The following is a 22,865-nucleotide window of genomic DNA, read 5'->3' as shown; positions in this document are numbered from 1 at the left end:
ATTAGCCAGGCATGGTGGCATGCATTTGTAGTCCCAGGTGCTCAAGACACTGAGGCTGGAGGATAGCTTTAGCTCTGAATTGTGAGGTTACAGTGAGCCATTGTAGCACCACTGCACTCTAGCTGGGTGACAGGGTGAAATACTGCTTCAAAAACAAAAAACACACACACACACACACACACACACAAACCAACAACAAAATCAAAAGGGTAAAATAAATCTCTCCTATTTGGCCTCATACTCATGAACCCAAAGAAATTCACATTCTTTCCAGAAGTGTTGTGAAATGATGAAGAATAATATGAAATAGAAAGAGTTATTTGGTATGTTTTACCCTGTTGATAAAAGGCCATTTTTAAAATAAAAAGCCATTTGTTTTAATGATTTCTGGACTTTGAGGTGTTGACATGAAATACGAAGGTGCAGAAGACTGCCTACCTAAAACTCGTGTGGTTAAACAAGTCTTAAGTACAGTTTAGTTTTGGGAGCAAGGTCTTATTTATTTTGCTACATGTTTAGTTCTCTTTTTATTCTGTGCCATACTTAATATCCATTTTCCATTTTCACCCATGTGAGACTTTAGCTTTTTATCCATGAAAATATTTTTGTGATTGAATCTAGCTCATAGTTAAATATTAAGGCATTTTAGATGATGAGTTTTTTTCATTAAAAAATTGTACTTTTCCTTTATAATAGGCCCAACAGAAATTCTAATAATATTTTTTTTGAGACAGAATCTCACTCTGTCACCTAGGTTGGAGTGCAGTGGCACAATCTCACCTCACTGCAACCTCCACTTCCTGAGTTCAAGCCACTCTCCTGTCTCAGCCTCCTGAGTAGCTGGGGACTACAGGCGCATACTACCGTGCTCAGCAAATTTTTGTAATTTTTGGTGGATACAGGGTTTCACCATGCTGGCCAGGCTGGTATCCTGACTTCAGGTGATTCGCCTGCCTTGGTGTCCCAGAGTGCTGGGATTACAGGCATGAGCCACCACACCTGGCCAGAAATCCTAATAAGTCTTGAGGTATAGTTCTATAGCAAAGCTGGTAATTGCGATTTTTTGGAGTTTTTTTATTGTTGTTGTTGTTGTTAATGTTGTTTTCAAATAGAGATGGGGGTCTCACTCTGTTGCCCAAGCTGATCTCAAACTCCTGGGCTCAAGGATCCTCCCGCCTTGACCTCTCAAAACGCTGGGATTATAACCACCACGCCCAGCCCAGTACTTGTGTTTTTTACTAGGTCATTGATATTCCAGAAATCTAAGTATTTTTTTTTTTTGTAATTTTAAAATTTCCTCTCTTTATTTCTGAGCATTTGTTTAGAAATGCTAAGTCTGGGCAGCCAGGTGAGGTGGCTCATGCCTGTAATCCCAGCACTTTGGGAGGCCAAGGTGGGCAGATCACCCGAGGTCAAAAGTTCAAGATCAGCCTGACCAACATGGAGAAACCTCATTTCTACTAAAAATAAAAAATTAACCGGGCACGGTGGCGCATGCCTGTAATCCCAGCCACTTGGGAGGCTGAGGAGAATTGCTTAAACCCAGGATGTGGAGGTTGCAGTGAGCCGAGATCGCACCATTACACTCCAGCCTGGGCAACAAGTGTGAAACTCCGTCTAAAAAAATATGCTAAGTCTGCTCTCTCCCATGGGTCCTTTGGCTCCAGGAAGGTAATAAAATTTCATAAATTTTCATAAATTATTTTTGAAAATTTCCTCACAGTTGCAGTTTCCTCACACTTGCAGTGTAACTTGCTAAACAGTCAACTTTCCTAGCACAGAGGAAAAATAGTAAAATATAGGAGATTGAGTGCTCTTAGCAAATCTTTTATTACCCCAGCATAGTCTCTATTGGGATAATTCTCTATTGATACTAACATTTCTGTGATTTATGATAGAGAATCAGTGCAAAAGTCTATAAAGCAAAGCTGAAGTTTGTCAGTTGAAAATGGTATATAGGACAAATTAGAGATTATGATTTCCTAAACCATATATTTCTCAAGCTGCGTTCTTGTGACCATTTGATACTACTTCAGGCTCCTAATTTCAAATACATTTTTAAAGCAGCCCAAATAGGCCAGGCACAGTGGCTCATGCCTGTAATCCCAGCACTTTGGGAGGCCTTGGTGGGCAGATCATCTGAGGTCAGAGTTCGAGACCAGCCTGGACAACATGGTGAAATATCATCTCTACCATAAATACAAAAAATTATCCAGGAGTGGTGGCACGTGCCTGTAGTCCCAGCTACTCAGGAGGCTGAAGTGGGAGGATTGCTTGAGCCTGGGAGGTGGAGGTTGCAGTGAGCTGAAATCGCACCACTGCACTCCAATCTGGGTAACAGAGACCCTGTCTCAAAAAAAAAAAAAAGCCTAAATTAATCTTGACTTTACCATACCCTAAGAACCTTTGTAATTACCACTTGTTTATTAAATCCAAGAGTAATTAAGCATTAGAGCTCTTTTTCAGAAAATGTTTGTAGGGAGAACTTCTAATCATTTATAAGGTAAATTATTGAGGTTCAAGAATCATAAGCTAAAATCTTGGTGGCTCACACCTGTAATCCCAGTGCTTTGAGAGGCCAAAGTGGGAGAATCACTTAAGGCCAGGATTACTGACAACATGTGAGACCTGGTTTCTACATAAAGTAAAAAATAATAACCCTAGCATGGTGGTGTGAGCCTGTAGTCCCAGCTACTTGGGAGGCTGAGGTGGGAGGATCACTTGAGCCCAAGAGTTTGAGGCTGCAGTGAGTTATGATTACGCCAGAACTCACTACATCTTCCAACTCCTGCACTCCGGCCTGGTGACAGAGTATTATATAAAGAGTATTAAATAAATAAATCTTTGATGCCTTGTCAGAAATGAAACTGTGAGTGATAAAAACATGCTGAAACAAACATAAGTGGGAAAATATGGGAGGCCCAACAAATATTACAAATATGTAATATATGTATTTATGTGGTGCATGTGATATTTTGTTACATGCATAGAATATGTAATGATCAAGTCAGGGTACTTAGGGTATCCATCAGTTTGATCAATTTTTTTTTAATTCTTTTTTTTTAGACAGATCTTGCTCTGTCACCCAGGCTGGAGTGCAGTGGTGTAATCTTTGCTCATAAGCGTTCATGAAGAAGAACAATGGAAAGATGTATTGAAGGTAGGACATATACCAAAGCACCAAGTACATGGAGTTGTCTAGAGAGCAGCAATCATTATGGCTTAAGCACAGTTGGGGCCTGGCTGCCCAGAGACTGCATGGTAGCAGATGAAGCCAAGAGTTAGGCTGAGTATAGATTTGGCTAACACGTATGTCCTAAATATGTAATGAAACAAGAAAAATGGAAAGTTCTCTTTAAAAGAGAACAGACAACTTCATTTATTTATCTGAGATTGTTCTGGTATGATGATAGTCTCTGGTTTTGGTGTTTCATTGATGATGAGTGGTTCAGGGCTTTTTATCCTTTCAAAGCTATAGTATTCAGTTTTGTCTTCAGAGGATACTGTTCTAGTACTGACCAAACGAAAGCCTTCCTTTAACACAGTGTCAATCAATAAGCCGAGGACATTTGTTCCATTGGCCAATTTTCGGTTATCAGGTTTTATAGAAACATACCTAGGACACAGAAAAAGCTTAATTATAATGCATCCCTTTAATAACTAGCAAAACTACACACATAAATTTTACTTACAACCTTACAGGCATCATACCATCTCAAGACAGATTTTTTTTTTTGAGATTTAATTGAAAAATCCAAATCAATAATTTCAGGTGCTGAAAATCAAGACCTTGCTGTGATTTTGAAAGTAATTTCAATTCCATATTTAGAAGTAAACCAACACTCATCAATTTGAGAGATTATTTTCTAAAGAAAACAGTTTGATCAAACAATTAAATTGTCTTTTTTAATGTAACTTTTCAATTTTGTTTCGAATTTGCTACTTTTGATTTAATTAGTTGATTAAATCAAACATTTTAATGAATGCTGTGCACTTACAATTTCCCCTCCAGATCTAGTCTTATCAATTATTAGCACTGACATAATGGATTTTTCTTTGTGACTTATTCCTATCAAATCCACCTTTTTTTTTTCAGGTGAAATTTTGCAGATATAAAATGTCAAGATTTTTATTGTCACTTTTTATGCAATATCTTGGGGTTATGAGCACAACTTGGGGTCAAGAGCCTCTGGATTGGGCCAGCCTCGGTGGCTCACGCCTGTAATCTTAACACTTTGGGAGGCTCAGGTGGGTGGATCACTTGAGATCAGGAGTTTGATACCAGCTTGACCAACATGGTGAAACCCCGTCTCTATTTAAAAAAAAAAAAAAAAAAAAAAAGCCGAGTGCAGTGGCTCACACCTGTAATCCCAGCACTTTGAGAGGCCGAGGCGGGCAGATCACCTGAGGTCAGGAGTTCAAGACCAGCCTGGCCAACATGGAGAAACCCTGTCTCTACTAAAAATACAAAAAATTAGCCAGGTGTGGTGGCAGGTGCCTGTAATCCCAGCTACCTGGTAGACTGAGGCAGGAGAATTGCTTGAACCCAGGAGATGGAGATAACAGTGAGCTGACATTGCACCACTGCACTCCAGCCTGGTTGAATGAGTGAAACTCCATCTCAGAAAAAAAAAAAAAGTACAAAAGCCTCTGGAGTGGAAAGAGCAAAATCTATTCTGAGCTGCTCCACAGAATCAATGTAGTACACAAAACCAATTCAAGAAAAATGCACATGAACTTTTCAGATTAGCTATCTGTTGCCTTTAATATTGTCAGCATAACACATCTGCATGGATGCAGCTCTTTGACTCCTTCCTTATCTGCCATCAAAGATGTTTTCCTAAAACTCTTTGTGTCCTCCCACCATTTGTTTATGAGATATGAAGAAAAGGCTAACTTAGGCTGGGCGCGATGGCTCACGCCTGTAATTCTAGCATTTTGGGAGACCGAGGTGGGCAGATCATGAGGTCAGGAGTTCAAGACCAGCCTGGCTAACATAGCAAAACTGTGTCTCTACTAAAAATACAAAAATTAGCTGGGCATGATGCTGTATGCCTGTAGTCCCAGCTACTCGGGAGGCTGAGGCAGGAGAATCACTTGAACCTGGGAGGCAGAGGTTGTGGTGAGCTGAGATCATGCCACTGCACTCCAGCCTGGGCAACAGAGCAAGACTCTGTCCCCCCGCCACCCCGCCACGAAAAAAAAAATACAAAAAAATTAGCTTGGCATGGTGGGCGTGCCTGTAATCCCAGCTACTTGGGAGGCTGAGGCAGGAGAATTGCTTGAACCCAGGAGGCAGAGGTTACAGTTAGCTTAGATGGTGCCACTGCACTCCGGCCCGGGCGACAGTGTGAGACTCTGTCTCAAAACAAAAGGCTAACTTAGTTCAAGGAGAAACCTAAACTATCTGTAGTTCTAAGGGATAAAAGGATACTTGGGGACATCCCTAACCTTCTAATGATCATGCTTGAAGTAGAGTGGTTTTTGTAGCTTACATTTAGAAACTCATTCTAGGCAAAGAAACCAATAGTAAAATCTAAAAATTATCAAACTGCAAAGTACATCTCAAAAAATGTTTATTGTGTTTGATACAACAGATTCTCATTATTAGCAAATCATTTCATTTACCCCCAAACCCCAGATCTTGACTGTATGGTCTAGAAATGTTTGTCAAAGAGAAAAAAAGTTACAGAACATCTCATAAAAGAATTAAGATACAAATAGTATATACAATAGTAGGTGGTAACAAAGTGGAATGTACTTGCAAGAAATCACCAACTAAAATACTTGACTCCCTTTGAGGACAAATTGAAAAATAAGAAGATTTCAGGGCACACAAAGAAAGGACAGAATAGAAGAAACCAATGGGAAATAGAAAGTCTAAACTTATTTTTAAAATTTAAAAGCAACTACACTTTTCCATTTGAGTCAGTTCAAAAAGGAGAAGTCAAATAAAGACTCTAGAATCCTGTGACCAACCATAACTTGAGATTGATAACGTGGTATCACATGAATGGCCATCTGAAAGATGAAAGCGAAGTACTTCTAGTACTGTGAACTTGAGAGATAATAACAGAGCAACCTGCTAGGATAACCTTGAGTGGTAAATCATATTGATGGTACAAACTGAATAAGGTGAATGATACACCAGACGATTGGGCACCATTTAGGCTCACTTCTCCATTTTCCAAACCTTCCAAAAATATCTGAATAGACAGATTTAGACCAGGGAGTGAGCAAAAAATAAAAATTATTGCTAATTAGGCAATTATATACTACAGGTGAACCTTTTAAGGCCAGAGTTTTCATCCCAATCACTGGAGATATCCATAATGTCACTGTATTCAGATTGGCTATCTCTACTTTTAAATTGGCACTGTCTAAAAATTGACAAACATTTATGGAAAAAATTTTGAGCTTCAAACAATTGAATACTATTTGGTGATGCAAGAACATGCTAATTTTAAAATAGCTTCTGGTTTGGGAATTATGGAAGTCTAAATATAATGTCTTTCTTACATTAAAATGGAAAAAACTTTTGTGCTCTTTCTAAAACACAAACACATAACATGAAAAGGGGAAACCATTTGGCACTGTGTACACACATGAAAATCCCAGTTTTAGTTTCTAGTCATGTTTTTCAAGTAACAATTACTTTCTCCAAATTCATGGTTTTTAAAGAGTATTTTGTATTTCCAGTACATCTTCTTTTGACCTAGTGTGTTTCTTCTTAAAATCAATGACACTTTTTTTCTTTAGGTTTCTGACTTTTTGAAGCATGATCCCCAAAGAGGTCATAATCACTCAAATTTTAAAAACAAAAAAATTGATCATTTTCTTAAGTATCCCATCAGTGATAATAAAGTTGTACAGAGGTTTGAGATAAAGATAAGGCATTAGGTTTTCTTCACAATCAGCCTACTAGCTTAACTAGCTCTTTTTTCCCAAAATATTTCAACCTCTTTAGAAGGACAGGAAGTTATAAAATGTAAACACTTAAGAATTGTCATACTCGGTTATATTACCTAGTGTCCTCCAGTTGGTAAGCAAGACCAAAGGATGTGTTGTTAAGAGAGACGCTGGTATCCTTCCTGTTGACTACTGCTGAAGTTAAGAAAATATCTTAAAATTTGGCTACCTTTACCAAAAAAAAAGTATATTTTAAATGCTACCAATAAAGAACACATGCAGGATTTTCTTTTCCTCCTAAAAATTAAAGCCAGCTTTCACAGTTGGTAAAATAATGGTAGGACAGCATTAAGACATTTTACAGGGGGAAGAAATGTTTGTGACAGCAGAGTGGAAATCAGTCTTAGGATCCAGCCAAGAACAACAGAGGGAGAAAGTAAAGAATTAACTCAGGAGCAACTATCCTTAACATACTGACAGCCTATCCCAATATTTTGAGTTGTTTAAGAGCCAAGGCTGTAACAGGATACCAAATTTGCCATGAGATATATCTGCTTTTAGGGTGTTTAAAAATAAAGTCAGCTGAAGAAAAAACAGTAGTTGAATCATAAGAACTGAAAGAACAAATTATATAGTGTGTAAGAAATCAAGACAAACCAGTGAGCGAGCCTTTACTTTATGTGAACCACTGAAAGAATCTCTTAAAAATTGGGCAATTCTTTTCTAAGTCCAATTCATTAGCAATGGAACATAATCTATAAGAGTATTTTCTCCCATGATTTGAATGTCTCCATAGTCCCAGTTTTTTCTAGGCAGTCTTCATTTATTCCTTTTGTCCCACCTAACAGCCCCTTTCATTCTAAAAAGTATCCCAGTTTGGAAAATAATTATTTGGTCATTTCTAACTCTACTGGTTACCCTAAAACATGATTTTGAATAATCATCTTTTACAGGAGAAGTTGCAGGCCTGAGAAACTTCAAATTTTGAGGGAAACATCACAAACTGATATACAAGAGAGATACTGCAAAGTACAAAATACCTGACTCCAGTTTGGTTGGTTATCAGTAGTGCTGTCAGAGCCGCACTGGAAAACCAGGTCATGGAAGAAGGTCTTTGTGGAGGCAGTGGAAGTAAGGTCATCTGAGGAGGGAAAGAGTTACTACTCCAGGTTGGTGCTGAAGGTTGTTCTGTAAACATTGTAATCCTCCCAGTTAGCATCTCAATTGTTATGCTGCAAGAGCCTAACACCCTGAAAAAATCTTGAGTGTTCTGGCTTAGGAAATGCACCTCCACAAGAGCAGGTCTTGGCTGTAGCGGGTACGGGTTTAAGAGATCAACCAGAGAATGAAGTTCATAGAAAAGAGCCTCTCTCTGAAGCCTAAGATAGTCTGAAAAGTTAGTGGGTAATAAAAGCTGGTGAGTTCTCAGAAAATCTAAGATGAAACTAAATAAAACACCATCTCTGTCTACAAAAATCTGGCCACCAACCATCTTGAATTCTTGGTGTCTGCCATCTAACATGCATGCCAACCAAGAAGAAGGAAACTGCTTTATCGTAGAAAACCTTGTCGTGAATATCTTTCCTACCACATTCAAAGTGACCAGTTCCTGACTACTCATTCTTCCCTCACTTCAAACTAAAGGCTACCATCAGCCACACTTAGGAAATCAACCTACCATAAGTGTTGCTAGTTATATATGATTACATAACGGAGGGGAGGAACGAATAACAAAAACCAGAGACTTAGATTCCCAGGTAACTACTGTAAGGTAAATAGTGTATCCATAGCTGTGTTTGCAAATTTGAGTTGCCTGGGAACTTGCAGTATACAAAATAAAAAAGCAACAGATGAGGAACTAAATAGTTTAAGGAAAACTGCCAATATATCTGAAGATAGACATCAAATAGATTCCTTTCCTGTCTTCCATTTTAAAAAATTCTCCCTGAAAACCTGGTAAATGTAAATTATACACACACACACACACACACACACACATTTTTTAAAATTACTGGGAGGGGAAAAGCATTTCTTCCTCCCCATACTTCTTGTCTACTATGCAGGGGTTAAATGATGATCTCCTTAGCGATTTAGTGGCTAAATCATGAATTATGTGTTAGGAACAAGATAGCCATTACCTCTTCTGGCAAGCTCAATTTTACTCTTCTCATAGCTAGAAGGAAATAATTTCTTCTGTGCTTTAAATTTAGTTGCCACCTTTTATCCTGTCCCCATGTTTATTGCCTCCTCTCAACCAAATTAAAGGAAGACTGAGGTAAATATCTCTATTTTCAGAAAGTCTATTCTACTTAATGGGCTTTCAAGGAATATCTTACTCTATGACAAATAAGGCAGACTAGAGAGCAGTTACAAGGTTAGTTGTTTGTTATATGAATTCTAAGCAACATTGAGTTTTTTTATTCCATGAGAGAATCTTCATCTCATGAGCAGACAGAACAGCATTAATGTTCAGCTGATTAATTTGTACTTTGTAATAGCTGACAGACTGTTTCATCTGTTTTGAAATTAGTCTTACTACACTAAACATTGTTTCTGTAAGCAAGTGGTTTGGTTGTACAGTTGCCATCTTTGAAACAAAACACATAGCTGCCAGAAAAAAGGTAGTCTTCCCATTTCCTCCTCTTGCCATGTGTTTGAGTTTTTTTTTTGTTGTTGTTTTGTTTTTTTGATAGACTAGGTCTCGCTATGTTTACTAAGCTGGTTTCAAACTGGAACTCCTAGCCTAAAACAGTCCTCCCACATCAGTGTCCCAGAATGGTGAGATTACAGACATGAGCCACTATGCCCAGCCACTAGATCTTTTTTTCTTTAACCTATCTATGCTTTTGCTTGCACACCCACCTAACATTTCTAGTTTATCATCTTCAGTGAAAACTACAAAAAGGAGAAAAGGGCAGACTGAAAGCTCCACTCTCCTAAAAATGTAAACTTATCACAAGAAAATGCCAGGTTTTATATGTACATTCACATTTTAAGGATAAAGGAATTAACTCTGTAGAAAGTTTTGGAAATCTAATTCATTAGTATCTTCAGTTGTCGTGTGTGTGTGTGTGTGTGTGTGTGTGTGTGTGTGTGTGTGAAATCTTCTACAGTATATTTCATTAGAGCATGTTCACTGTCAAAAAAAAAAGGTGCTTTAAGAGTAGTCTTTGGCTGGGCATGGTGGATCACGAGGTCAGAAGATCGAGAATATCCTGGCTAACACGGTGAAACGCTTTCTCTACTAAAAATATAAAAACTTAGCCAGGCATGGTAGCACACACCTGTTGCCCCAGCTACTCAGGAGGGTTAAGGCAGAATTGCTTGAACCTGGAGGCAGAGGTTGTAGTGAGCCAAGATCACGCCACTGCACTCCAGCCTGGGCAACAGAGTAAGACTCCATCTCAAAAAAAAAAAAAAAAAAAAAAAAAAGAGTAGTCTTTACTGCATGCTTGAACAATCACTATTATACTACTTATACCTCATCAATATATTAGATCATACAATCTCCCACCTATTTTTATCACAGCATAAATACAACCAATATTTGGGGTAGGTGCTTATTTCAAAAGCACTCTTTAAAAAAGAGGAGGAGGGGTTCAAGGCCTGGCACAGTAGCTCACACCTGTAATCCCAGCACTCGGGGGGGCCAAGGCAGGTGAATCACAAGGTCAGGGGTTTGAGACCAGCCTGGCCAACATGGTGAAACCCCATCTCTACTAAAAATACAAAAAAGAAAAAAAATTGGCTGGGCATGGTGGCAGGCGCCTGTAATCTCAACTACTCAAGAGGCTGAGGCAGGAAAATCAGGTCTATACTACTAAATTTCACTTTTCTCTTTATGTTACCTAATTTGAACAGTATAGGACATTATTTTTGGAAGGAATACTTTTGGAGGAAAATATCTGACTAGAACCATTGACCAATCTGAATTACTACTATCTATCTATTCTCCAACAATTTCTAACAAAAGACAGAAATGCATATATTTGAAACAGATTTTATAATAGTTTATATTTGCACACAAATTCTGCCACATTGTTCAGTACCACCAAAGTAAAATTCTTGAATCTTTCACTGAAAATGAAAAACCCATCTGTCACCTGTTCCCAATAAAAAACTGATTGTTCTATAAAATCAGCTGATTCAGTCAGATAGGAACTGACGTTTGAAAGACAGTCTTTCCAAGTTGCCAGGTCATCAAATAATGACCATTCTAGGAATATGGTAGGACCAAAGAAAATGACAAAGCCAAACAGAAGAACTGGCAAAAATAACTTATAAAAGCTCCAGGGAATCTTGCTAATGAATGTGCCAGTGTCTTGAGGCAAAGAAAGTTTATCCACATCAACTAGTTTTATGTCTTCCCACTGACTAGTATCAAAGTTCTTCATTAAAGGGCTTGCAGGCAAATTAGTGGGAGGTAAAGGAGTTTCCTTGATTACTTTGATTTTCTCCCTGAACTCCTGCATCTGTTGCAGAAATACAATGGGTTCTGACACATCTTTGAAAGCCTCAGCAATGTTAAAGGCCATCCGTTGCTCCTGCAAGATGGTGTTGAGTTTGTTGATCTCTGGGTCATATGCTTGCATAACAGCAAGTTTCATGGTCTCAAAGTCGGACAGAATTTCATTCTTCTTTTGATCCAACGTGTGTTGTAACTTCTCAAAAAATTCTTTCACTTTATCTGAATCTTTAGTCAGTAACTGTAGGGACTTCCTCTTACTAGTTTCCAAGGTATCCAAGCGAGAAAGAGCATCTCCCCGACGCCAGGTCTCAAAGCTCTGAAAGAGGGACTCAAAGGCATCCCTTTCCTGAGCATAGGCATCTTCAATGGAACAGAAGACATGCTTGGTGTGGTCCCCACGAGTAGCACAGATCCCACAAATCAGCTGCATATCAGTCAGGCAGAAAATGTTGAGAGGCTGCCCCAAGTGTCCTTTGCATACTGGCATTTTGGGAGAGATCTTGATCTTGTTATACTTTTCCACAATACCCTTCAGGGAGTAATTAACCTGCAGGCTATTAATTCCAGTAGCTGAAGTTTCCTTACGACACGTAGGACACTTGAATGGAGCTGGTCTCCACAAGGAATTCCGCACACTCCCCTCTAAGATACCTTCCAAGCATTTTTTGCAGAAGTTGTGGGAGCAAGGCAAAACCCGAGGATCATCAAATAGACTACAACAAATAGGGCACGTGAGATCTTCTTCAAGCAGCTCCATCACATCCTACCAGAGAGAAAAAAATTTTTACTCCAATAATCATCACGACTAGGACTATATAATAATTAGAAGACCCTATCTTCACATTAAAATGATCTTTCAGTGAAATAACTAGCCAAACAAAGGAAGTGAGAAATTTGGTAAGGGAATGCACACCAAAGCAAATTTAATCCGCTGAGACTAGAACATGCTCCTTTAATAGTAGGGCACCCTATACACAAGGCCTTTGTGCGGGCTTTCCAGTAACAGTCTTTGGCTAAGACAGAGTTAGGACTAGGACAACTGCAAGTTGAGCCAGCAGGACCCAACCGATTGTTTTAAAACAGAGCTGACTACTAACAAAAACAAAGCTATTCAGTGTCTGTAATAGAAAGAGCTCTTTACTCTGGGCCCACAAATATAAAATGGTATGCTATATAAAAGAAAGAAGCACAGAAATAGAAATTCAAACATATACTCTCATGCAGACTTTATTATGAATTGGCATATTTTTCTATTTCAAAGGCAAATAATTTTAAAAATCACAGGTAAAAGCACAAGATGAGAGTTGCTTCTTCTAGGTAAAAACTAAATGAGGTTTTTTTGTTGTTTTTAAACCACCAGAACGTAATCAAAGCCACTTTGTATTATCTAGAATCATCAATTCTCACAATGTGGTAGAAACGTGGATGTCCCTCTTTCAGGGCATCTGTGAGATCAAAACTGTAACACTAAGATATTATTTGCTTTTTGCACTGTGTCGACATTTAAAGCAGTGGTGGGTGGACATTGCCAAAGCCTTAGAAGGGATCAAGCAAAGCTATAAGAGGCACTGAATTGTATTCATCACCACCCAAATTGGGGTTAGAGTACCAGTTCCATTTAAGAATGTTCTTGATTTAGCAGTAAAAATTATTCATTTTATTGTCTTAAGCCTGTATAGATCTTTTTAGTATTTTGTGTGACAAAATAGGCAGTACACACAAAGCACTTCTTCATACCAGCAGATGTTGTCTGGAGAAAAAGCACTTAAGTGATGAGCTGCAAGCTGAACCAGCTGCTTTTTTCATGAAACACCATTTTTACTTTCTGAAAGAACAAATGATAAACTATGGCTATTCAGACTTAGCTACCTGACAGACATATTCTTGAAAAAAAAAAATGAGCTTGTTATTTCAAAGAAACAAATGACAGTATATCTTGCCAATGAAAAAGTTCGGTTTTATGTATAAATTACAATTTTGAAAAACATTTGACATTTATAAGCCCATTAATTAAAGACTTATGATGAGATGGGTAGTGATATTAACTAATGTGAGGGTTTTTTGAGGGGGAAGGAGTACTGTATGATGAAATGTGTCAATATTTGGAGATCTGCAAAACACAGTGAATATTTTTTCAAGTCACCAATGCATGTTATAAATCAGGCATGGGTAAAAAATCCATTTGAAGTTCCAGAAAGACCAACAGGTTCGTAAATACAATTTCAGATTCCATACCCCAACAAAGAAACTAGCACTTGCTGAGTTCCTGTATAGTATCAGAAGATTCAGGCTAGGTGCAGTGGCTCACGCCTGTAATCCTAACACTTTGGGAGGCTGCAGAGAGTGGACTGCTTGACCGTCAGGAGTTCACGACCAGCCTGGGCAACGTGGCAAAACCTTGCCTCGATAAAAAATACAAATTAGCCATTGTGTGGTGGCATGTGCCTGGAGCCTCAGTTACTCAGAAGGCTGAGGCTGCAGTGAACTGAGATGGCACCACTGTACCCTAGACTGTGTGACAGTTAGATCTTGCCTTGAGAGAGAAAAAAAAGATTAATTTACCTGAAAAGGCTATTTAAATAATATTCCTTCCTTTACCAACTACATATCTGTGTAAGCCTAGATTTCTCTTTGTGCATTTTTTTTTTTAAGAGATGGGTGTCTCACCCTGTCTCCCAAGCTAGATTGCACTGGCACGATCATAGCTCACTGCAGTCTTGAACTCCTGGGCACCAATGATCTTCCCAAATAACTCAGACTATAGGTACGCACTACTATGCCCAGCTAATTTTTAGTTTTTTTGTTTTTGTTTTTTTAAGATGGTGTTTTTGTTTTTGTTTTTTTAAGACATGTTTCACCATGTTGGTCAGGCTGGTCTTGAACTCCTGGCCTCAGGTGATCCGCCCGCCTTGGCCTCCAAAGTGCTTGGATTACAGGCATGAGCCACCACGCCTGGCCTTTTTTTTTTAAGATTTTTTGATAGGGTCTCACTATGTTGCCCAGGCGGGTCTAGAAATCCATCTCTTAGGCAATCCTCCCACCTCCACTCCCAAAGTGCTGGGATTATAGGCATGAGCCACCACACCCAGCCGCCTCTGTATATATTAACCAAAATAATTTATTGCAACAGGTTGAATACAGAAGCAGACAAAAGACTCCAGCTGTCTTCTATTAAATAGCCATTCATTAGAGGCCTATAAATATATAAAGCAATGCCATGCTTCTCTTAATTTTGTTTTAGAAAATAGTTATTTTCCTAAATCATTTGTTAATTTGTAATGGGTTTATCATTGTTATTTTAAATGAGTATTTTTTAAAAATTGTTTTAATTTCTAATAGAGCTGACAGTATAAACATAAAAGTTACTGGGATTCCCAATTTTTTTTTTTTTTTGAGACAGCTCTTTCACCCAGGCTGGAGTACAGTGATGCAATCTCCATCCCCTGCAACTTCTGCCTCTCAGACTCAAGCCATCCTCCTGCCTCAACCGCTGAGTAGCTGGGACTACAGGCACATGCCACCAGACCCAGCTAATTTTTTCTTTTTAGTTTATTTGAAGAGACAAGGTCTCACGGTATTGCGTAGGCTAGTCTCATACTGCTGGGCTCAAGTAATCCTCCCACCTCAGCCTGCCAAAGTATTGACATTACTGGCCAGGATTCTCAATTATTAAGAGTGTAAAAGGGTCTTAAGACCAAAATATTTGAGATCCCTGATCTAGGCAATAACATTCCTCAATGCTGGTTTATTACTTTTTATTTTTAGAGACAGGGTCTTGCTCTGTTGTCCAGGCTGGAGTGCAGTGCCTAATTATAGCTTACTGCAGCCTCAAACTCCTGGGCTCAAGCAATCCTCCTGCCTCAGCTTCCCAAGCAGCTAAGACTATAGGCATGTGCCATTACGCCTAGCTACTTTTTTTTATAGAGACCAAGTCTCGCTATGTTGACCAGGCTGGCCTCAAGCAATCCTCCTGCCTCAGCCTCGCCAAGCACTGGGATCACAGTGTGAGCCACTGCACCGGGCTACAAGTTTATTTTAAATATACATTTATCTCTAAAGTTATAAAACCAGAGTAATACATATTTCTACATTCACTTTACTTAGGGATACATACACATATACACATATCACATTAGCAACAAAATAATAAAATAGGACTTAATCCGTAGGCCATCTATAATAAAAAATGAGTACTTCTGACTGGGCATGGTGGCTCACGCCTGTAATCCCAGCACTTTGGGAGGCCAAGGTGGGCACATCACAAGGTCAAGAGATCGAGAACATCCTGGCCAACATGGCGAAACCCTGTTTCTACTAAAAATACAGGCAGAGGTTGCAGTAAGCGGGGATGATACCATTGTACTCCAGCCTGGTGACAGAGTGAGACTCCATCTCAGAAATTTAAAAAATACTTTTTTGTTTGAGACGGAATCTCGCTGTTGCCTAGACTGGAGTGCTGCGGCGCTGTCTTGGCTCACTGCAACCTCCGCCTCCGAGTTCAAGCGATTCTCCTGCCTCAGCCTCCTGGGTAACCACTGCAACCTCCACCTCTGAGTTCAAGCAATTCTCCTGCCTCAGCCTCCTAGGTAACTGGGAACTACAGACACCCACCACCATGCCCGGCTTATTTTTGTATTTTTTGGTGGAGACGGGGTTTTACCATGTTGCCGAAGCTGGTCTCAAACTCCTGACCTCGGGTGATCCACCCACCTCAACCTCCCAGAATGCTAGGATTACAGGCATGACCACTGCGCCAGCCAGTTTATGGCTTTATATTACATTGTAAGATACATGTATTTATAATATATAACATATGGAAAACTAAAGCAAAGATTATTCTGTCTCAAATTTAGTGTCATATTGCAAAAAAATGTGTAATTAGCTAATTTTTCTGAAAAATCTTTCGTGATATGACAAATCATATAAGCTTTGAAACACATTGGAAAAAGAATGGCTATAAAGACTGAACTTAGCGTGTCTTCTGAAAGAGGTTACCACACAGCTGTAAAACACAAAAACTTTCAGAACAATGAAGGCAAACTTTTGATGATCTGCCAACCCCAGTCCTCCTCCATACTTCTCACCTCCACTACTATCTATCTTTTGCCTAAGAAATCTACTACACAAAGGCCAGGTTTTTGAGAAGGCAATACAAACAGGAAAGTGGTAAGGGCCAACACTCAATAAAATAAACTAATGTACTCATCCTTGCCATATTAACACTTCCAGAGAATCCTATCCAAGCATATTAAGTAAGAAGAAAACAATATACCAAGTGACTGGGATGAGGAGGAGAAAAAGAGCTCACAAGGCAAAGAGAAACTTTGAAGAAAATTGAGAAGGATACAACACAAAAACAATTTTAAGGCAATCAAGTGTGATCAAAAGTGAAAAGGAAAATGTCACACACAGGAAAACTTAGAAATAATATACAGTCATTCCAAGGTCATGATCAACTTACAGCACTTAAAATGAACCAGAGGGGAAAAGAATACTATTTGGAAAGTCTCTTTTTGAAAAAACTGCACCAAAATTACAACAGATCCTCATTTTATTTTTAGTGAATTAACTTACAAATTTTGGTTTATAAATTAAAGATTCTCATTTTCATTCACTTTAAATATTTTCCTTTCTCTTCTTCCTTTTTAGTTTTATGCCTTGTCTTTATACTCAAAACTATCTCTAAGACAAAGCTATGTGACCACTTCCACAGACTCTATTACCTGGTCCAAGAAACCATGGCAGGCTTCTTTGTTGCCTCCAAAGCTTTAAAGGATAATAAAAGTTAAAGCTTTTAGTCTCATAAATAAAAGGTACTCTTCACAGTAAAGAAACTTACAGAATCTTAAAAGTATGGCTAACAGAAAATCTGAAGTAATCAACCCAGCTTACTCCTTTGACACGAACTAAAAGAGTATACATCCCCTCTAACCCTTTTTCGAGATTTCTGGGTTTTTGTTTGTTTTTAAAGGAAGTCTCACTCTTGTCACCCAGATTGGAGTGCAATGGTACAATCTCGGCTCACTCTAACCTCAGCCTCCCAGGTTCAAGCGATTCTCCTGCCTCAGCCTCCTGAGTAGCTGGCATTACAGGCGCACGCCACCACATCCAGCTAATTTTTGTATTTTTAGTAGAGACAGGGTTTCACCATGTTGGCCAGGCTGGTCTCGAACTCCTGACCTCAGGTGATCCACCCACCTTGGCCTCCCAAAGTGCTGGGATTAATAGGCGTTAGCCACCTCGCTGGACTCTTTTTTTTTTTTTTTTTTTTTTTTTTTTTTGAGACAGGGTCTCTGTCACCCAGACTGGAGTGCAGTGTCAGTTTTTAGTAGACGGGCTTTTACTATGTTGGCCAGGCTGGTCTTGAACTCCTGACCTCAAATGATCCACCCACCTCGGCCTCCAGAAGTGCTTGGATTACAGGCGTGAGCCACCATGCCCGGTCTGTTTTATTGTTTTTTTGAGAGAACATCACTCTGTCGCCCAGGCTGGAGTGTAGTGGCCCAAACACAGCTCACTGTAGCCTTGACCTCCCAGGCTCAGGTGATCCTCCCACCTTACCCTCATGAGTAGCTAGTACTACAGGCACATACCACCATTCCCAATTTTGTACTTTTTTGTATAGATGGTGTTTCGCCATGTTGCCTAGGCTGGTCTCAAACTCCTGAGCTCAATCGATCTGCTCGACTAAGCCTCCCAAAGTGCTGATTACAGGCATGAGCCACTGCACCTGGCCTCAAGCTAGTTTTTTTTCCCAATATAAAAGTCAAAAGACTTTATGTAAACAAAATTATTCACTGTTCAAATTTCAACTTAAGCACATAAAGGCAAACAAGTTTTCCAAAATTAATTTTCTTCCTTTGACTGTTTCTGAATACCTAGAAAACTCTTATATTTTGAAGCACAAATACCTTTTTCCCACCAATTAAAAACTTCCCAAGTGTTTTCTACCAACAATTTTTAAAGCTGACAACTTTTTAAAGTTTCCAGAGAGGTGGCAGTAGACAATAGTTGTGGGATAAAAGTCAACCTTGTTCTCCTGCCATATGGATATTTTCTAATATTTATACTTTTAAATTTCCATACAATAAAATTCATTTTGATTTACAGTTTTAAACAAATGCATAGCTGCATACCACCACTACAGACTTTTGAACAAGTTGTGAAGCTATCTACAAACCAGAAAGTTTACAAAAAGTGCTTTATCAATCCTACCTCAATTGGTATTTCACAATAGCTTCTATAAATGAGAACCATAACACAACCACTAAAATAATAAAAATGGAAAAGCCAATACTTACAAAGTAAAACCATCATAAAATAGTAGAGTTAATATGTATGTATTAGACTTCTTCTATAATTCTTTTAAGAGATCAACCTAAAATGATTATACTGCAAAAGGTACTCATTCACTATCAAACAAAAGTTAATTTCTCCTTATAAAATCTATTAGTAAAAGAAACTTTCCTATTAGGGTCTTTAAATTCCATTGGCTGTTAGTAATATAAAGTTGTTCAAAATGTTACCCATGTTTTTGTTTTTGTTTTTCCATTTTCCATTAGGTAACAAAAAGAAAACCCAATATATTATGCTTTTATCTTAAGGATTTAAACGAAATTTCCATACTGCTTTGAGGCATCTTTGAATACAGGAATTTCAAAACAGTACCTAAATATCTATCAGGTGGCTAGATAGCAAACACTGAAACTTCACAGACATTAAACTATGCTAAGCCTTACTGAACTGAGAGCCACAAATCTTATTTCAAAATAATTCCTGTAATAAAATGGCTCATTTTAAAAAATAAAAGTCATTTCCTCTCAGCACACTAGTTAATTATTTTCAAATAGTATACTATATTCTCCCACCTCAGCCTCCAGAGTAGCTGGGACTACAGGCATGAGCCACTGCACCTTACTGTATTTTAGTATGAGATCCATTAGGCTGGGCACAGTGGCTCACACCTGTAATCTCAGCACTTTGGGAGGCTGAGACAGGTGGATCATGAAGTCAGGAGTTCAAAACCAGCCTGGTCAAGATGGTGAAACCCTATCTCTACTAAAAAGAAAAAAATTAGCCAGGTATATTGACAGGTGCCTGTAATCCAAGCTATTCGGCAGACTGAGGCAGGAGAATCGCCTGAACCAGGCGGCAGAGGTTGCAGTGAGCCAAAATCACACCACTGCACTCCAGGCTAGGATAACAGAGACAAACTTCGTCTCAAAAAAAAAAAAAAAATCCATTAATAAATGTTTTCTTGAAACTAAGGGTCTAATTAACAACTATTAAAATCTAGAGAGAGGATATAAGAATACTTTCTGTAATATTCTTCTGAGTTTTCTCTATGTTTGAATGTTTTCACAATAAAATGGGGAAAAACTAAAGAGCCAATTGTAAGAAAAATATACTGAGTTATAAAAGTAACACTTTGAAAACATTAGCTACATATAAGCCTCATAAGAAGTTTAATCTCCCATAGTACAGGTTTTGTTTTTTTTTTGAGACGGAGTCTCGCTGTCACCCAGGTCGGAATGCAATGGCGCCATCTGGCTCACTGCAGCCTCCACTTCCTGGGTTCAAGCGATTCTCCTGCCTCATCCTCCCAAGTAGCTGGGATTATAGGTGCCTGCCACCATGTCCGGCTTATTTTCATATTTTTAGTAGAGATGAGGTTTCACCATATTGGCCAGGCTGGTCTCAAACACCTGGCCTCAATTGATCTGCTCACCTTGGCTTCCCAAAGTGCTGGGATTACAGGTGTAAGCCATCATGCCCAGCCTACAGTTTCATCTTTTATTTAAAAAAAAAAATTTTAATGTACTGGAAGTCTCTGAATCTGGATTCAGATGACTAATGAGACTGACATACTTGTCAGTATGTGAGACTGACATACTTGTCTGGCTGTCAGTCTGTGACCTCTGACAAACCGCTTATACATATTAGTTTCTCTCCTCATTTGTACAGCTGTTTTAAAAGGTATATGAGGGCTAGGCATGGTGGCTCATGCCTGTAATCCCAGCACTTTGGGAGACCTAGGCGGACAGATCTCGAGGTCAGGAGTTGGAGACCAGCCTGACCAACATGGTGAAACCCCATCTCTACTAAAAATACAAAAATTAGTCAGGCATGGTGGTGCGTGCCTGTAATCCCAGTTACTCAGGAGGCTGAGGCAGGGGAATCGCTTGAACCCGGGGGATAGAGGTTGCAGTGAGCCAAGATGACTCCACTGCACTCCAGCCTGGGCAACAGAGTGAGACTATCTCAAAAAACGAACAAAAAAAAAGCATATGAAAATTATTTACAAAGTTTTTGTTTTAAATACTCATATCAATGTTACTGCTCTTTATTCTTTTAGAGACTGTCTCATGACTTCAATGACCAAAACAGGACAAAGTAAAATACAGAAATCAGGTTTCAGATATAATCTCTATAAATGAAAATTAATATATTACATATAGCACCTTTGTGACTTATATGATCAAAAAACAGGACAAAGTACGATAAACAGATCAGGTTTCAGATATAATCTCTAAAAATGAAAATATACTATATACAGTATCTAATTAATATATCTGATTGTTATGTGGCTCTTGCAAACAATATAAAAGTTACCTATGTGTCCATTTAAGTCAATAAGTAACTGACCTTTTCTGGTATTATCATAGAATGAAGAGTAGCTACAATTTCCAAGGTATTTCTAGCAGGGATCCTAACAGGGCAAAATAGAGCTAGGACAGAAGGTTCACTAGCCTGGAAAGTTCCTCTACTCAGAAAGTTCACAAAGGGTTGTCAGACTAAGGTGAAATTCTCAAAAATATAAACCAGGCCATTCATTACCTCACTAGTTCAGACCACTCAGAGAAACTTTTTTTCCTTCATTTTCTTCTCTGTACCACAATTTAGCCTTGACTCTTTCCTGCTTATTTTTCTTTTTTTGAGACAAAGTTTTGCTCTTGTCGCCCAGGCTGGAGGGCATTGGTGTGATCTGGACTCACTGCAACCTTCACCTCCTGGGTTCAAGTGATTCTCTTGCCTCAGCCTCCCAAATAGCTGGGATTACAGGTGCCCGCCACCACGACCAGCTAATTTTTTGTATTTTTAGTAGAGACAGGGTTTTACCATTTTGGCCAGGCTGGTCTTGAGTTCCTGACCTCAGGTGATCCGCCCCCCTCAGCCTCCCAAACTGCTGGGATTATGGGCGTAAACCACCGCACCCGGCCTTATTATTTCTTTTAACTCATCTTCCCCATAGTGTTTCAGTGAATACAATCTATTGACTTTCTCTCATTCTGTCCTTATCCCTCACCCCTCTAAATTATCTTTTCCTTTTTCCTGTTTCACTTGATAATCACCCAAGTTATTCTGTAATTCCTGTAAATCTGCAGCATTAACCCATTTATGCTGGAAGTTGCAGTTTTTTGTGTGTGAAAAGACCTTGGCAATGACCTTGAGCAGGTTATAAGTAATTCCTACTAATTTAGTGTTCCAATAATGGAACACTAGCCATAAACTGGTTAAATCAATACTATTTTAGGATACCAGCTAGATCAGATATTCCTATTTACATATGATTACTAGAAATCCAGATGGACCCTAAAAGGTGTTCAATGCCATTCTCCCACACCCAGATGAAATCAGTTTGAAAAAAAGTATCTGAATTTAATTGAAGCATAATGTACACTAAATTATTCCCCTGGTCTGATACCAACCAAATTCGGATATTTTTCTTGACCTGTTAAGAACTTGAATTAAGAGTAATAATTAACTGTTAAGACTTAATTAAGTGGCCAAGTGTAGTGGCTCATACCTGTAATCGCAGCACCTTGGGAGGCTGAGGCAGGTGGATCACCTGAGGTCAGGAGTTAAAGACCAGCCTGGCAACATGGTGAAACCTCATTTTTACTAAATATACAAAAATTAGCCAGGCATGGTGGTGGCACCTGTAGTACCAGATACTTAGGAGGCTGAAGGCAGGTCCATTGCTTGAATCCTGGAGGTGGAGGTTGGAGGTAAGATCGCACCACTGTACTCTAGCCTGAGCAACAGAGCAAGACTATCTTTAAAACTAAAAAAAAAGTTAAGTTGAAATTACAGCCTTCTGAAAAGGTTTTATGAACCAGAAATGTCTGGTTTCTTTTCTCCCAAATAAAAGTAAATGGGTTTAAATGAAGGTGGCGGGTTTTTTTTCCCTAAAACAAAATAATCTTTTGTGAGTGATATTCAATCATATGACGTTGTATTTGAGGTTAATACCTGCTTTCAAAAAATACCGTTGGTTGGGTGTGGTGGCTCATTCCTGTAATGCTAACATTTTGGGAGACCAAGGCAAGAAGACTGCTTGAGCCCAGGAGTTCAAGACCTGCTTGCACAACATAGCAAGACCCCATTCCTCCAAAACTAAAAAAAAAAATAGCTCAGTGCTATGGCACACACCTATAGTCCCAGATAGCTGGGAGCCTGACGCAGGAGTATCACTTGAGCCCAGAAG

At 38.9% G+C, this 22,865-nt stretch overlaps 3 protein-coding genes across 9 annotated transcripts in view; 1 reads left to right on the top strand and 2 right to left on the bottom strand.

Annotated features, from left to right (window-relative positions):
- Nucleotides 1–22,865, top strand: part of LOC105726707 (uncharacterized) — an 83,761-nt gene that overhangs the window by 54,354 nt on the left and 6,542 nt on the right. Inside the window, exons 7-8 of the mRNA XM_064373443.1 lie at nt 3,067–3,160; nt 7,863–8,078. The gene's annotated coding sequence lies outside the window, so the exon portion shown is untranslated. The remainder of the gene's footprint in view (nt 1–3,066; nt 3,161–7,862; nt 8,079–22,865) is intronic.
- Nucleotides 2,900–10,319, bottom strand: KCNRG (potassium channel regulator). The gene is given in 4 exon segments (XM_021674542.2): nt 2,900–3,616; nt 7,950–7,969; nt 7,971–8,014; nt 8,017–10,319. Coding segments are annotated over 4 exon segments (819 nt in total). The 5' UTR covers nt 8,531–10,319; the 3' UTR covers nt 2,900–3,375.
- TRIM13 (tripartite motif containing 13) overlaps nt 10,894–22,865 on the bottom strand; it is a 78,258-nt gene continuing 66,286 nt past the window's right edge. For 5 of the 7 annotated variants that reach the window (XM_021674541.2, XM_012466235.3, XM_064373595.1 and 2 more), the window contains one exon: nt 10,894–12,140. In XM_021674541.2, the coding sequence (XP_021530216.1) occupies nt 10,911–12,134 (1,224 nt within the window). In that variant the 5' untranslated portion in view covers nt 12,135–12,140 and the 3' untranslated portion in view covers nt 10,894–10,910. Of the gene's footprint in view, nt 12,141–13,114; nt 17,060–17,100; nt 17,494–22,865 lie in introns of those variants that run through there. The other 2 variants (XM_064373599.1, XM_064373596.1) reach the window with 2 other exon arrangements.

This window comes from Aotus nancymaae, unplaced genomic scaffold, assembly GCF_030222135.1.
Source record: "Aotus nancymaae isolate 86718 unplaced genomic scaffold, 86718_ANA_hifiasm-v0.15.2.pri h1tg000009l, whole genome shotgun sequence".
Taxonomy (NCBI): Eukaryota; Metazoa; Chordata; class Mammalia; order Primates; family Aotidae; genus Aotus; species Aotus nancymaae.
The sequence above is the reverse complement of the archived record's forward strand: the minus strand, read 5'-3'. Positions and strand labels throughout refer to the sequence as shown.